The sequence below is a fragment of the Musa acuminata genome, chromosome BXJ1-11, assembly GCF_036884655.1.
Source record: "Musa acuminata AAA Group cultivar baxijiao chromosome BXJ1-11, Cavendish_Baxijiao_AAA, whole genome shotgun sequence".
Taxonomy (NCBI): Eukaryota; Viridiplantae; Streptophyta; class Magnoliopsida; order Zingiberales; family Musaceae; genus Musa; species Musa acuminata.
In genome coordinates this window covers 7800858-7816465 of record NC_088337.1, presented here as the reverse complement: position 1 = coordinate 7816465, position 15608 = coordinate 7800858, and the positions used below count along the sequence as shown (strand labels likewise).

The 15608-nt window shown below is 38.3% G+C and overlaps 1 protein-coding gene across 2 annotated transcripts in view; it reads left to right on the top strand.

The window, feature by feature from the left end:
• The first annotated feature begins 2601 nt into the window (after positions 1 to 2601).
• The window catches only part of LOC135597140 (THO complex subunit 2-like), a 36448-nt gene continuing 23441 nt past the window's right edge, over positions 2602 to 15608 (top strand). The window contains exons 1-11 of one of the 2 annotated variants that reach the window (XM_065089696.1): positions 2602 to 2873; positions 2981 to 3106; positions 4292 to 4333; positions 6439 to 6498; positions 6608 to 6670; positions 10005 to 10085; positions 10649 to 10723; positions 10812 to 10859; positions 11061 to 11129; positions 11218 to 11351; positions 15361 to 15436. In XM_065089696.1, the coding sequence (XP_064945768.1) occupies positions 2739 to 2873; positions 2981 to 3106; positions 4292 to 4333; positions 6439 to 6498; positions 6608 to 6670; positions 10005 to 10085; positions 10649 to 10723; positions 10812 to 10859; positions 11061 to 11129; positions 11218 to 11351; positions 15361 to 15436 (909 nt within the window). In that variant the 5' untranslated portion in view covers positions 2602 to 2738. Of the gene's footprint in view, positions 2874 to 2980; positions 3107 to 4291; positions 4334 to 6438; positions 6499 to 6607; positions 6671 to 10004; positions 10086 to 10648; positions 10724 to 10811; positions 10860 to 11060; positions 11130 to 11217; positions 11352 to 11904; positions 12790 to 15360; positions 15437 to 15608 lie in introns of those variants that run through there. The other variant, XM_065089697.1, reaches the window with a different exon arrangement.

The window sequence follows — 15608 nt, the reverse complement described above, 5'->3', positions numbered from 1 at the left end:
GGGCAAGTGAAAGACCCAAACAGTGACCCAACAATTGGCACCATCGTGGCACAATCTCCGAGACGATGTCAGGCGGTGGTACCGCCAGTCTAGGCAGTGATACTGCCTAGACACAGTCTTCTAGGCGGTGGTACTGCCCAGACACAGTCTTCTAGGAGGTGGTACCACCAGATTAGGTGGTGGTACCGCCTAGTGTTAGTGCTATAGGTGGTGATACTGCTAGGACCTTGAGAACCGGGGATGAGACTCTTTTAGGCTCCAAGTTTGAATATACTTGAGGCCTATAAATATCCCTCTCATCCTTTGTTAACAAACACAAGAATTAAGAGCAAAAATGTAGAAAAACGTTGTTGTAATATTGTGAGAACTCCTCTTAAGCTCAAAGAGTTAGTTTTGTTTAAGAGAGGAGTAAGGGGGGTTGTAAATGTTCTTTCCTGAACCTATCAAAAGGAGAATCAAGTTGTAAGGATAATTAATCTTCGCTCATTGAAGGAAGATCGTTAATGGATGCTGGTGGCCTCAATGGAAGAGGAATCGGTAGAGTGGATGTAAGTCATGACGATCGAACCTCTATAACACTCGATTTACATTTCTATTTGTGCAATTTACCTTTACTGCAAACTACCATCCTTATTTTGCTTTCACTATGCTTATGAACGAGATTTGAAGTTATCTTTCCGAGATCGATTTTTATTGTACGAAGGATTTCAAACCGACGATTTTTATCTATTGCACTAATTCACCCCCTTCTTAGTGCCGACTAGATCATATTAGAATTATGATGTCTTTCCTCGACGAGAATTCTTTCTCATATTAGAATTTCTTGTCCTCCTGGCTCTAGAAATATCAAAATACTTATCAATGAGTTTTTTTATTTACTTTTATATCATAAAATACTTTTTGATTTAAGTTCCTTTCGATTTCATTCCATATCAACTTAATTCTTTGGGTTCTGACACCACTTATCAGGGACTCAAAAGGAAACTTCAAAACTAAAAGAAATCACACATTTCTTTATGAGAACTCTTTCTTATATTATGATTTATTATCTTCCAACAATAGCTATAAAAATCTCAAAATGCTTCTTAATTTGAGCAATATCTCACTTGACAAGTATTTTATCCATTTTTATATTTATTAAAGAGGAAATATTTTGATTTAAACTCATTTTAATTTTCATTGCTCATCCTTGTTAAATATCTGGTTATTGAATCTTTTGTGCTCCAATATCAAAAGAAATTAAAAATCAAAAGAATAACTCAAAAACCAATGGAAACCGGAAAGATGGATAACTAAAAAGTATATTAGAAAGTGAATATAAGGTTTAGCATAATTCGACAACTCTTATGGAGAAAATCAAATTTTCATAATATAAAATTAATTACAATATCATTTAGTTATTTCAACTCAAGAACAATCCTCTCGAAAGAATTTACACTTTTTTTCTAATCCTTTATAGATATACTAAAGAAAAACTCTCAAGAGCTATTTCTCACTTTTTGAGACCTCAGTTAAAACATAGAGACACATGATATATTTATAAAAGAACTAAATCATAATTATTAGGATTTTTTTTCATGATGATTCTTTTTCATATTGTGATTCCTTGTTCTTGTCTGACACTAGTTGTAAGAATCTCAAAATATTAATCAATCATAACATAAATTATATATATACTTAAAAATTTATGATTTTTTATATTTAATACTCTACAATTAAGTTATATATATATATATATAGCATGGTAGTAACAAAAACATGCCATTAGCTTCACGACATAGGACATTGGCCATGCGCACGGAATCATTTAACACACGAGTCCCACCTCCTGGCTCTCTCGAGGTACGTACACAACGCGTGCCACATGCTGAAATTATATGTGACGTCACATTTGTACTGTTACTAGCCGTGCTAAACGTATATATCGTTGTGTCTGCGACATTCTTTTCGGCTGCTTCATCGCTTCTTTTGTCGTTTGAATTCCAGCATGAGAAGGAAAACTGATCGATTATTTAGAATTCTTGTGGAGCGACTCTTTTCTTTTGGGAAAATAAACGTGATTAAATAAGCTTACTGACCTAATACTTCCATCGGATTGAGTCTCACATATCAATTAGTAAATTATCGAATAGTTAGTCTATTTTCGATTGAATTAACGGATTTAATTTAAAAATAAAAAAAGAAATTAAAGGATTATGTTGGACTCACATCTTGTCCTCGGCTTAAATTTTATTTCATACAATATTACCAAAATAAAATTATATAAAAAATTAAAGACGATGAATCTGATTGTCCATTGGATTCAGCAAGCCCAATGATAGCATGCGTCGCGAATGTAATTGGTTTTCCTTAACTCGTGTCTCGCTTCGGGATGTGCATGGCTTTGATCCGATTCATGATCAGATCTCTCGCGAACCAGGATCGAACGGCCCATTTCTGTCTGTATCATTGAGCCGGTCCATATTCCTCGTTAAATGGACTTCTATCCCGGAAAGGTCGGCCCAATAAGAACTGGGCCTTTACACTTGGCATCGACGTACCGAGTGGTTCCCGAGCGGAACAAATGTGGCTTTATAACTAACGGCGGCGACGCGACGCCAAACCTTGTCTGGTCATCGCCCCTCTCTTGCTCTCCGTCCCCCAAACCCGTCGCAAACCCTAGCCTTCGATGAGAACCCTGCCTCCGTCCTGAAACCCCATCGCTCTCTTCCCCTTCCCCTCGTCCCCCAACCTCTTCGATGTCGCCCCAGTCGTCGGAGAACAAGTACGTCACCGAGGAATGCCTTCAGGAATGGAAGGGCTCCAACGCCGGCTTCAAGGTCGCGGATCCGGTCCCCATGGCTCGATTCCTCTACGAGCTCTGCTGGGCTATGGTTCGTCTTTCTTGAGCCTCCTAGGGTTTTCCGATCGATTCCCGTCCTCTGGTGATGCCGAAAGCTCCGACCTGTTTTATTGCTTTCTTGGTTGAATTCCGTCGCAGGTCCGTGGGGATTTGCCGTTCCAGAAGTGCAGGCCGGCGCTGGACTCGGTGGTGTTCGTTGAGGAGCCGCAGCGGGAGGATATGGGGTCCATTTTGGCCGATATCGTCGCTCACATGGGACAGGATGTGAGTTGCTCGTTTTTCCATCTTGCCTTTTGGTGTTCTTTCGGTTTCTTTTGGTAACCTGTGCGGCCTTTGTCAAATTATTCGCCCATGACTCTTGAAATCTAGAGGTTTGATTAATTCGGATGTTGCCTCGTTACTTTATTTCAGGTATTTTTTTGGCAACTTGTGCTGCCATTCGCTTATGATTCTTGAATTCCTTAAGTTTGACATTAGGGCAAAGGGCAAATTTTGAGGCCATTGTATTTCCCCTTTTTTTTTTAACCTTGTCCGAAGCTGTGAAGACAATACCTTTTTTTTTTTATTTTCTTAATGGTTTTTGAAACTTTCAGGTGGTTTTGACAGCAAAGTAAATTGGATTTTTCTTCGTGATTGTTTGTAAGATGGTATATTTGTTGCAAGTTAGGAAGTGTTTCTCCTATTTTAGGAGATAAGGCTGTCTATGCCTTACAATATAAGTCTAGAAGAATCTTGAGATTAAGAATATTGTGTGTGCAGCTAACTTTTGTGTATGTTTGAAATGTGAACTGGGTAAACAGACCGAGTTAAGGTCTGGTTTGTAATTCTTTAACAAACCAGTAACCATTACAACAAGGTTCGGTTGTACATTTACCCAACCCACAGATATTTTTTGCTGGATGCGTTTTGTATTTTGATTTGTTTAGGTCTGTGCATTTGTATCGAAGTGATGACCCTAGCCATATGAAAATGCAAATCCATTTGGCCTATATTGGATAAAGCTGATTATAGTATTTGACATCATCTGTAAATAATTTTTTAGTTATTGGTTTGTCTGAGGATTTGATTTTGATATGTAGTATTTGCATCGAAGTGATAGTCCTTGCTTTTTTGGAAAAAATAATTGCACTTCTCTTGTATTAGTTGTGTTGGCAATTTCTTGTGTGTACCAGGTTTTGATCAGTTTTAAAAATTCCATCCTAACAACAATTTTAGCCTCTTCCAATTGATTTATAATTTTTGTAGTGGTTTTTGACGTCATTAAATTATTTGGGGCAACCACAGACATATATTATTACCTGTTATTCCATCATAGCATGCTTAACCATCTTACTTGTTTTTGTGGCTTCTTCGTGCCTATATTATTTTTCTCTATTATCTTTGATAACAAACAACAAATGGTCTGCTGCGATATCTTGACTTTATTTTGCTATTATATTCTTTTTTCAGCATACAATGACTGCAGAATGTCGAGTTCGACTTATTAAAATGGTAAGTATATGTTTGAATTGAACGGATTTTAAACATTCATTTTTCCTTTCTAGTTCAAAATGATCCTCACTTTACCACATGCAATCATATTCAAGTGCTGTTACGTTCAAAATGGATTTAGTTATAAAATCTTTTGGGTCTTGATGATGGTATGCATGATTGTCATGAATCAGTTCATGCATGACTTGTCTTTTCCATAGTATCATTTTGATTTTTTTTGCTTAATATCTTGTTATACGGGGTGATACTAGATTGTGTCATATCATGTATGTATTATGATCAATAGCGGCAGTTGTCTTCTTATCATGCAATTTGATTACCTTCATTGTTATTTCTGGAGGATTGTTGTACGGATCATCACATGTTCATATGTGCTATGCTGAAAAGGCATTGTCATGTCTTGTTCTGTGTCATGCTGGTGATGCATACTGTATAGGCTAATTTTTGGCATGTACTGAATGACAACACCATCCCATTCTGTGCCTGTATTGATAAGCTTCTATTCCATGATTTGGCAAGTGCTTGTGCCAAATGACTGCAATTTTTTATATTGATTTTAAAACAACCTAAGGATACTATCCTAATCCTTGTGAAATGAGAACTTAGCGAATATATATTTTGCTCCGAGAATGTTGAGGAATAAAGTTAAGCAAAAAGAAGCAGAAAATTGATGGAAGAACGACAAGTTAACACTGATTGGAAAAAGGAATGCTCAAAAGCTGTGCTAGAAAACCCTGTGAATCAAATATGCTTTTCCTTGAGAATGTTGAGGGACAGAGTTACCAGAGAGAACAGAAACAGAGATTTGAGAGAAGAAAGAGAAGTAAACAATATTTGAAGGACTGTGAATGGTCTGTTTAGAGCAGCATTAATCAGGTTCAAGGCCTTGGCTAAAATACCAAGAGGGCTGATGCAATTTAAATCTGTTAGAAGTAGAACAGTTTTTTTATTATATATTTAATATTTATTCTGATATACTTAATCTTAGTTCTTTAGTTTTAAAGAGGCCAATGGCATGTTCTGTTCTTGAATTGAAGAAGTGATGAAGTGGTATATTTCCTTCAATGATTGCAAAAGGCGCTCGGGCGCTCGCCTAGGCGCTCGGGCGAGGCGAGGCGAGGCCCGAGCGCCTCGCTAATGTCCCAGGCGGCGCGCTTCAAACAGGCACCGCCTGGGCGCTCGCCCGAGCCCAGGCGCTGGGCGCTTCGGGCGAGCGCCTGGGTAAACCGAACCAGAATTTTAGGTCTGGTTCGGTCCTGGTTCGGTTGTTAGTTGGTTCAATCGAACCAACTAAACCGATATAACCCCAACCCTAACCCTAAACCTAACCCAACACTAACCTGCTGTCGTTGCCGCTCTCGATCCCGATCTCGATCTCGATCACGATCTCGTCGCTCGCTGCCGCTGCTCGCCGCTGTCGCTGCTCGCGCCTCCCGCGAGCCTTCCCGCTGCTCGCACCTCCCTCGAGGCCTCCCGCTGCTCGCGCCTTCCGCTCCATTTTCCTTTCCCGCTGCCGCCGCTCGCCGTTGCTGCCGCCGCTGCTGCCGCCGCTCGCCGCTGCTTCCTCGTTTCTCCGTCAGCAGGTTTATACTGTTAATGTGATTATATTTATTAATTATATTATATATTTTTATATTTTTATTTAAAATTTTAAATAATTATATTTATTAATTATATTTTATATTTTTATATTTTAGCGCCTCGCTTCGCTCGGGCGAGCGCCTGGGCGAGCGCCTAGCGCCTCGGGCGTTTTTGGACTTTGGCGCCTTTTGGCGCCTAGCGCTTTTTAAATCACTGATTTCCTTCGGCATGTTTACGAAAAAATGATGACACATAATTGGCTTTGGAAGAAGAGGTAGCCATGCGCTTGAAATGGTTGTACCTTAGTTTAGATAGGGAAGAGGTATGTGTCTTGTTTTTTCACTTTAGATAGACAAGCTGGGGGTAACTCATGGGCATATTGGTGTTAAATCTGTCTTTTTGTTTATATTAGTCAGGTCCCAAAAGTTGTGGTTAAATAAATTTAGGTTATGTTATGTTTTTTAAAGTTCAAAATATTAATATACCTTTTCTGCTTTTAACTTATTATGACACTTGTTACATAGACTAAATGGCTAGTGGAGTCATTGCTGGTTCCATCTAGGCTTTTGCAGGAGCGTTGCGAGGTAAATCTCTTTTACTTGTTTTGTAGAATCCTCCATTTTGAGTTGTTAATGATATTTTGACTTCATAGATGTTAATAATTTTCTTCTTTGTATGTTACTCATTTTGCAGGAAGAATTTTTATGGGAATCTGAGCTGAGTAAGATTAAAGCTCAAGAATTGAAAGCCAAAGAGGTAACTGATTTTGTTCAAATTATGTTATCATGTGGTATTGTCTGAAACCAATGTAGAAGATGGTGTTGATTTACTTAACATGGTCTATTTTGTATATTCATCTTGTTATGCATTTCCATCCACTCAGCTCCTTTATATTTGTTATGATTGCAATGATATATCTACCCAGCAGCTTCATATATGACACAGGTCCTATAATGACTATTCGGCTGATGTATTCTTTTAAATAGTTATATACTATTTTCTTAATTGTTTTCTATTACAAAGTAATCTTAGCATCCACCATTTTTCAATTGTTTCATTAGATCAAGAATTGTACTGTGAGTTTTATATGCGATATACATTGTACTGCCAACACTAGATTCCTGCCTCAGTTTCTTTCTCTTCTTGCCCTTGTGCATCTTCCTCACCTCATTTTCTTTAAAACCATAGTACAACTGCTGATTGGAGAATGAGCAACGAGTAAATCTTTTCAAAACTACTCAGATTAAATGAATAATTTTTTTCACTTGTTAATCAGTTGACGTATTTGAAAAATTAATTGGTTTGGTACAATATGATTTATGCATTTTGTACCTGTTGAAGTTCAGCAACTTTTAGGTGAATGCCATTAAAAATGGGTGGTACCAAGGCACCATGGAGTACCATCGGCATTTGTAAGTACTGCCCAGTATAGATGGCTCTACTTCTTAATCAGAAATTGGCCTAGTAAATTCCGGCTGAGCTAGGTGGTACCTTTATCTTTGCAATCTATCCACAATCATGCCCAGGAGTGCTCGAGGAGGCCTAGAGTATGCTTATATGACTATGTAGGCATTATATGTTTTGGGCTGTATCTTTTGTGAGGTCTGGGTCATTACACCCTGGTTCGTGAAGATGGATGTTTTGTTCGTCCAAGTTGCATTCTTCTCTGTTGCTTAAAATGAAAGTTTTGCATTCAGATGTGTAAAGGATCATACCATTTACATGGCAAATTCTGGCACTAGGAGTTCCAGCATTGAGTAAATTTGGCACAAAGGAATATATAGGTGACATTACAAAACACAGTAGCTAGGTGCTTGCCTAGAGGCTTGCCCGAGCGAAGCAAGATGCTCACCAATGTAAAAATTGTTAAAAATATATTAAGGATAAAGATTATCATTGTATGAGTTTCACATTATTCCATATTCTTTGAAATATCAGCACTAAAATATCGAATTGCATAGGTTTAACTACTACGATAAAAGTACCACCTATTGTTGTCATGATTAATATCCTAACATTGCAGTGACAATAAATGTAATAATCCAGTAATTAACTATTTAGAATCAACAGTCAGGAGCAAGGCTATATCAGCGGAGTGCAAAAAGCAACGGAGACCAGCAATGGTGTTTGGTTGAGTCCAAAGAATGACGGAAAACACTGCCACCACAGCATGCCCCTCGGTTAGCAGTCCAGTTGAGTCCAAATGCATTGAAGAAATCTAGCATTGTATGGTTGAGTGCAGAGGCAGAGGGCGATAGCTTTGAGTTGGGGGAGACGGTGGGTGGAGTTGAGAGGCAAGGGAGGTAGGGGGTGGATGGCCCTACATTGCATTGTGAGAGAGAGAGAGAGAGAGAGAGAGAGAGAGAGAGAGAGAGAGAGAGAGGTGCTTGGTGGCCCAGCATCGTTGTAAGGGTGAGAGAGAGAGAGAGAGAGAGAGAGAGAGAGAGGTGCTTGGTGGCCCAGCATCGTTGTAAGGGTGAGAAGTTGGGGGGACGGGGGCTGCATTACTACGAGAGAGACAAAGGCAGGTGCTTGCAGCATCGGGAGAGGGAAAAAAAAAGGGGTGAGTGCTTGGGTGCTTTGACTGGGTGAGTGCTTGGGTGAATCTAATTGGACTTAGAGGTGGCATTGACTGGGTGTGAGTGCTTGGGTGCTCAGGCAGCAGTTAATCCCAGGCACTTTGCCTGGGTTATAATATGGCACTCAGGCCACGCTTGGTCCACTCCCTATGCGAGTGCTCATTGACCTCATTGCTACTGATCAATGATTGCAAAAGGCGCTCGGGCGCTCGCCTAGGCGCTCGGGCGAGGCGAGGCGAGGCCCGAGCGCCTCGCTAATGTCCCAGGCGGCGCGCTTCAAACAGGCGCCGCCTGGGCGCTCGCCCGAGCCCAGGCGCTGGGCACTTCGGGCGAGCGCTGGGCGCTTCGGGCGAGCGCCTGGGTAAACCGAACCAGAATTTTAGGTCTGGTTCGGTCCTGGTTCGGTTGTTAGTTGGTTCAATCGAACCAACTAAACCGATATAACCCCAACCCTAACCCTAAACCTAACCCAACACTAACTTGCTGTCGCTCTCGATCCCGATCCCGATCGCGATCTCGTCGCTCGCTGCCGCTGCTCACCGCTGTCGCTGCTCGCGCCTCCCGCGAGCCTTCCCACTGCTCGCGCCTCCCGCGAGCCCTCTCGCTGCTCGCGTCTCCTGCGAGCCCTCCCGCGAGCCTTCCCGCTGCTCGCGCCTCCCTCGAGCCCTCCCGCTGCTCACGCCTCCCGCTGCTCGCGCCTCCCGCGAGCCCTCTCGCCTCCTGCGAGCCCTCCCGCGAGCCTTCCCGCTACTCGCGCCTCCCTCGAGGCCTCTCGCTGCTCGCGCCTTCCGCTCCCTTTTCCTTTCCCGCTGCCGCTGCTGCTGCTCGCCGTCGCTCGCTGCTGCTGCCGCTGCCGCCGCTCGCCGCTGCTTCCTCGTTTCTTCGTCAGCAGGTTTATACTGTTAATGTGATTATATTTATTAATTATATTATATATTTTTATATTTTTATTTAAAATTTTAAATAATTATATTTATTAATTATATTTTATATTTTTATATTTTAGCGCCTCGCTTCGCTCGGGCGAGCGCCTAGCGCCTCGGGCGTTTTTGGACCTTGGCGCCTTTTGGCGCCTAGCGCTTTTTAAATCACTGCTACTGATATACTGAGTTGGTGTCATGGATGAGTTTATAGAAAATTTTTAGATTCTTCTCGCTAATGCAATGACCATTTTAAAGTTTTATTTTTTTGCGTATTAATTATAGGGATAGCTGAAGTGAATAAGCTTATGTGTGATTAGCTAAACAATTGTCTATTGCATATTAAAATTTACTTAGTGGTTGTATCATGCATGGTAGAATCTTAACATGAAATAATGAGGCTTGTAATATGCATCGCTAGAGGGATGATTGGTCTAACTGATTAAGCCATCATGATCTTTTGGAAGACATGTTTGTCAAATGGCTAACTAACTACAAGGAAATTAGCTATATGTTATTTATCTTTGAGTCCTTAATTTTTCTTTCTTGGTTCTCTATCTGATATTTGGTTCTCTATCACGTCTGATGCAGGTCAGAGTAAACACTCGCCTTCTTTATCAACAAACAAAGTTCAATCTTCTAAGAGAAGAGAGCGAGGGCTATGCTAAGCTGGTAAAGAATTTGAATCTTATTTTAAGCTTTCTATGGTTTAATCAAGATTTATAAATAGAAACACTCTGCATGAACATATTGTGATAGAAACATTGAACACAAAGAATCTTCACCACTATATGCTTGTTCGAGGCTGAACTGTGATGGTAATTCAAAATTTGTCTTGCATTACCCTTGAAGCCTGTTTGTTCTTCATTTGTTATTATGGTTGGTCATGATTCAAATTGCGCTTTCAGTCTGTTCCATGGGAAGAATTTTCTGTTTTATGCTGAAGTTTTGATATTATAAGACGTATAAGTGAACTAACGAAAATGTTTTTGTGCGAAACGAACTCAAATCGGCAACCACTTTTGTCTTTGTTACTATCATTCTTGGTAATCATCCCTTTTATGAGCAAAAGACCCTTTTAGATACAGTGAAATATTGGCTGTTCAGACTTGCAAGTTTTAAACTCATACATGTTACCGATCAGCTGTGTTTGTTGATTCAATTTTATTTGTATTCCTTGAAAAGTTTATACTACTTTGTTAGGTTGTTCTACCAGTATTTATTTACTTTTGTAGGTAACACTCCTCTGCCAAGGTGGACTGGAAGTGATGTCTAAGAATGCGTCGACCGTGACAATCAGCACAATTAAGGTTCTGAACATACTTCTTGTTTTCTGGCATGAGTCTTTTTTTATTTGTGTACACTTGTTTGATGGTCTTCTTGAAATCTCTCCTGCAGTCATTAATTGGGCATTTTGATTTGGATCCCAATCGTGTCTTTGATATTGTAAGTTGCCTGTTAATTGGTTTACATACACTTCATGTTTTTACAGTTTGTATTTTTTCAGAGTTCATTTTCTTCTCAATATTGTAATAACTCCAATATTGCAAGTGGCTGTTGTTCAATGCCATGTTTCTAAGATCAAAAGTAATATGGCTTGGAAACACAATTCATTTGAGGTTTTTTTGGTCTTTTCTGTTTCCCAAGGTACTAGAGTGCTTTGAACTCCATCCTGACAATCATACTTTTTATGGCCTCATACCTATTTTTCCAAAGGTAACTTCTTATGACCACTAATTTTTTAAGTGGAAAACAGTCTATGTTTTTTCGCTTCTCATTCTTTGTTTTCTTGTGCTATTAACAGTCACACGCGGCCCAAATTCTGGGATTTAAGTTCCAGTATTATCAACGTATGGAAGTAAACGTCCCTGCACCTCCTGGACTTTTTCGTTTGACAGCTTTGCTTGTGAAGGCAGAGTTCATAGATCTTGACAGTATGTAAGTTTTCTTATAACCAGCTTTATAACATTTCACATTCTGACTTGAAGGTTATTATAGTGTGTGTTGGTTAGACTTCATTTTTTCAGTTTTTGTTTTCTATGTCTTGAATATGATCATATTTGCCTCATTTATGTTTGTGCACATCAGAATGAACTAGATAGAGTTGAATATTTTATTTTCAGCATACTGTTTTCAGGGTATGCCTATGAAATCTAAAGATCAAATCTGACTTCTGATTGTTTTCAGTCTCAACGTCGTCTTTGTTTTTATCCAATGTTGTTTATTAAAGACGGAAATCATTCTGCCCTAAATTGGTTCTTCAAGTTTGGGATATGCTGAACAATTGCATCGTTATCTGCAGAAGACATTTTATTTGGACAATCTGTTCAGAGTGAGGGTTTGCCAGGTTTTCTCTGGGTTTTTCTTGATGAGTTTTCGAAGTTGGAATTAATCCAGTAAGTTGGAGTAAAAAAGATACTAAAGCGAGTGGTCTCTTTCCACCTATTTATTGAAACTAAATCTTTTCAGGAGTATCGCTTTCTGACACCAATTAATATAAAGTTTGCCTTCGTTGGAGAGTTGATATTTTGTTGGTGTCTCTTTCGAGGCATTCATTGGTGCCCAGGGGTAACCCTATTCACAAGTAGCTTCTAGATGAAGTTTATGGACCTGCAGCTTGGGGAAAAAAAAATGTTATTGGTGTGCATTCGTATTACTGATTCTTGTAGTTGACTTTTTTTGGGAAACATATAGTCAAGTTTTTTCTCCAAGAGTCAACAGATTGGACCATTTTTCAAAGTATCTATTGAAGTTGGAACAGGTCCAAGACGGTCAAGTTTCAGCTCGTGCTGTAGGTCGATGATGATAGGTATATGCTTAAGTGTGGTTATGGTAGTTTGCTGAGCCAATTGAATCAGGTGAAGTGGTATGAGGTAGATGATGCAAGTCATCTGGAATGTAGGATCTTAATCTTGGTCCACAAAAGGCTGTACAGCTTTGTGTACATTTGTTTCAGACAATAGTTATGTGAAGTGGTCATGTTTGAGGAGCTACATATGCACTGAGAAGCATCAAACGCTATGGGGGTAGAAGAGTGACCTAGAAGCTTGGAGGATGATATTTGCTGAAGTTATACTTTCACAGAAATAACACATGAAAGCTGGTAATGTAGAGCGTAATTGACAGTCATCTCTCACTTAGCATTCTTCAAATACTTTAATTGTGTTCAAGAGAGAATGACACCTACTTGTAAGGGAATCAGTGAATGATCACGCAGACATCTGACAGACATTAAGTGTGCTGAGTGACAAGATCTTCACGAATCTGTTTTCACCTTTTTGTTATCAATATCTTGGACCATACAAGCAGTGGCAAGTGGCACATTCCTCTATTTATATTTGCTTTCTGTGATAAATAGAGCATTATTCACATAAAGGCGAGTTTCATACCTTATACTAAGACTGCATTGCATTATATGTTGTTCGTCATTTATGTGCTGTGTGATGTTTTGACCATTATCTTTTAATTCTTGAATTTGAGTTTCAATTATGTTAATGATATTTGGAATTTTTGTATTAATATATTTAACAGTATACCTTCTGCTTTCTAGTGCTTATACAATTAAACATCTGATCATAATAAAAGAATGACAATGGAACTGAAGCAAATATGACTGCTAGTTTCTTTAATGCAATTATTATTTTTTTGTGACGCAGAAATGTGAACATTTGAATCTAAAAGCTATTCTTGCAGTTTCTATAGTTTTATGAATTCATTTTGTTGACTCTATAATTATTCAGGATAAGTTGGTTTGTTGGCTGGAGTATGGATTAGTATGTTTTACATTTATGCGATAATTGTTTCCTTTGACTGATCATGTCTGCTGCCTATTAAACCATGATTGTTTTGGTTAGTAGCCGAGTAAAAGCAGTTGGACTGTTTTTTATGTTTTTTTGTCTCGTTTAGGTATCTCAGGCCTTAGAACATACAGGAGAAATAATCAGAATGTGAAGAGAAAGACGTATATCATTGTATAAAAACTCCAAGATATCTATCCAAGCATTTCACATGACTTATTCTATTCATGGAGGTTAAGTATGTACGAGTCATGTTTAATTATATATAGTTAATTTGACACCTTATTGCTGATTGCCTTTTTCAGCATGATTGCTAGGATTTCATGGTAGTGGTAAATTCTGGGCCCTACTTTTTTGCCTGACATACCTAGAAACAGTAGATTTCCCTACAGACCCATTTTGCATTTCTTGAGAAAAAACAAGATTTTTGGAAGTTCTATGCCATTTAAATGCTTCTTGCTGATTTTCTAGTTGTTGACGTGGTTCCTATTGCTTCTGTGAGTTCTATTAGAATCTTTATTTTTGGCATTAAAATGTGGATAATTTCTTATGTTGTTGAATATGTCCTTTTAATAAACAAATTGCTCTTTTACATCAGCTAATAGACTTTGTCAACATGTAAATAACAAATGTTACGGTCAAGGTCAGATAAGTGATCAGTACAATGCCCGATGCATATAGTGTTACACTGATCTGTACTACCCGAGATCATTGGGAAAAATAATAACGAATAAACTATTGGGCAATAATTATAGTATCAGTCCTTGGTCAAACTGGTAAACACTGGCATTAGGTTCACGGTCTGACCAGTAGTTGAAACCTTGCTAATGATATGATATTACAATAATTTTTAAAATTCAAATAAAGTCTAAAATTTTTGGAAGATATGTGTGCATTTACACTATTTATATCTTTCAGAATTACTTTTATGGTTTCAGCACAGTTAATTTCTTACTTTTTGTTATTTTCTTTATCTAACAGTTTATGGTTTCATCTAATCTGTTTTCTCATCTGTTGTGTGTTTCCACATCTCATATCCTTGATTTTAGTTTAATATTTTTATGTACTCATTTCTTTTGAGATGTTATTTCAGGTTAATCTGAAATATCTGGACATCTGTTAGAGGATTTAATGCAATGCATCTTGGACATTACTTAAGAAACCGATTTTCCCTTTAGTCATTTTAGTTGTTTATTTATTTGTTTTCTTATGTACTTGAATCTCAGGCCATAAATTTCATATTTGACATCCTTTGCTGCATGTGCTAAGCATTTGTGAAAGATTTGTCGTGGTTCGATGGACGCTTGGATGCGTATGTGCTATAACTAATTTGATGTGTAGGGTTCTAGGTCAATTAGGTAAAATACATATGCATCCAAGTTGGTAAACTATTACTTGTTTCATATGATCATATGCTTTCATTTGCTCTTGTGCCATTATTGTGTATACAAAAGTGATTCCATTTTGGAATTTATATCATTTTATTCTCTCTATTTCTGATCTGCTATTCTGTTATAGATAAGCATTGCTTAAATGGATGATAGCAATAACTCATCTATGTAAAAGCTAAGATAATCTTTTGATTTTTAATCTAGCAAAAGTATAGTATGAACACATGAACTTGCGCTACCATTCTTGTTAAAATTTGGCTCATTCTTTGTTTTGCGAAAACAAGGAGTCACCTAAGATGAATTCTTTTGTGTTATCTATTGCTTATTGTTTGTTAGATGAAAGGGGATATTGGTTACAATGTGGGTGCATGTTGTTTGAAGATCTAATAAAAATTGGTTGCAGTAGACTAGTTGAGCGGATGGGTAAGGATTGTCATTTTGTGGTGTGGGGGTGTGTTATATAGCATGACACAATATGATGTGTTGCTGTTAAGCACAAGCGCACTGAAAATTGGCAGAACAATGTGTTGGTACCTTTTAGGCATGAAAATTCTTTTAGTTGCAATGATTTTTATCTGTAATATTTCACTTATGTTGGGAGCCTTGTTCATGTTGTTCATTCTTTGGAATATTTCATTTGACTTGTTTTATTTTCTGAACCATGTTCTGGTCTGTTATTGGCAAGTATTTTTTTTGTATTTAAATTTGTAGGTGGTATTGAATTTAATGCATTTTACCTTTTCAACTTGTGTTTTTCAGATACTCGCACTTGCTTCCCAAGGATGATGAGGCATTTGAACATTACGATGCATTTGTTGCAAGGCGTTTTGATGAGGTATGCATTGTCTTGTCCCATATCTGTTGTATTTGCTTGAAGCCGACCTTTTAAGCAACCTTCTTTGAATAATATAAAAATATTCTGCTACATGTTGATAGATTGTCCAAGTGCAACAACTGAATTTCTTTTGTATTTCATTTGTTAAGTATTGAAGAAGAAAGCAATTTTC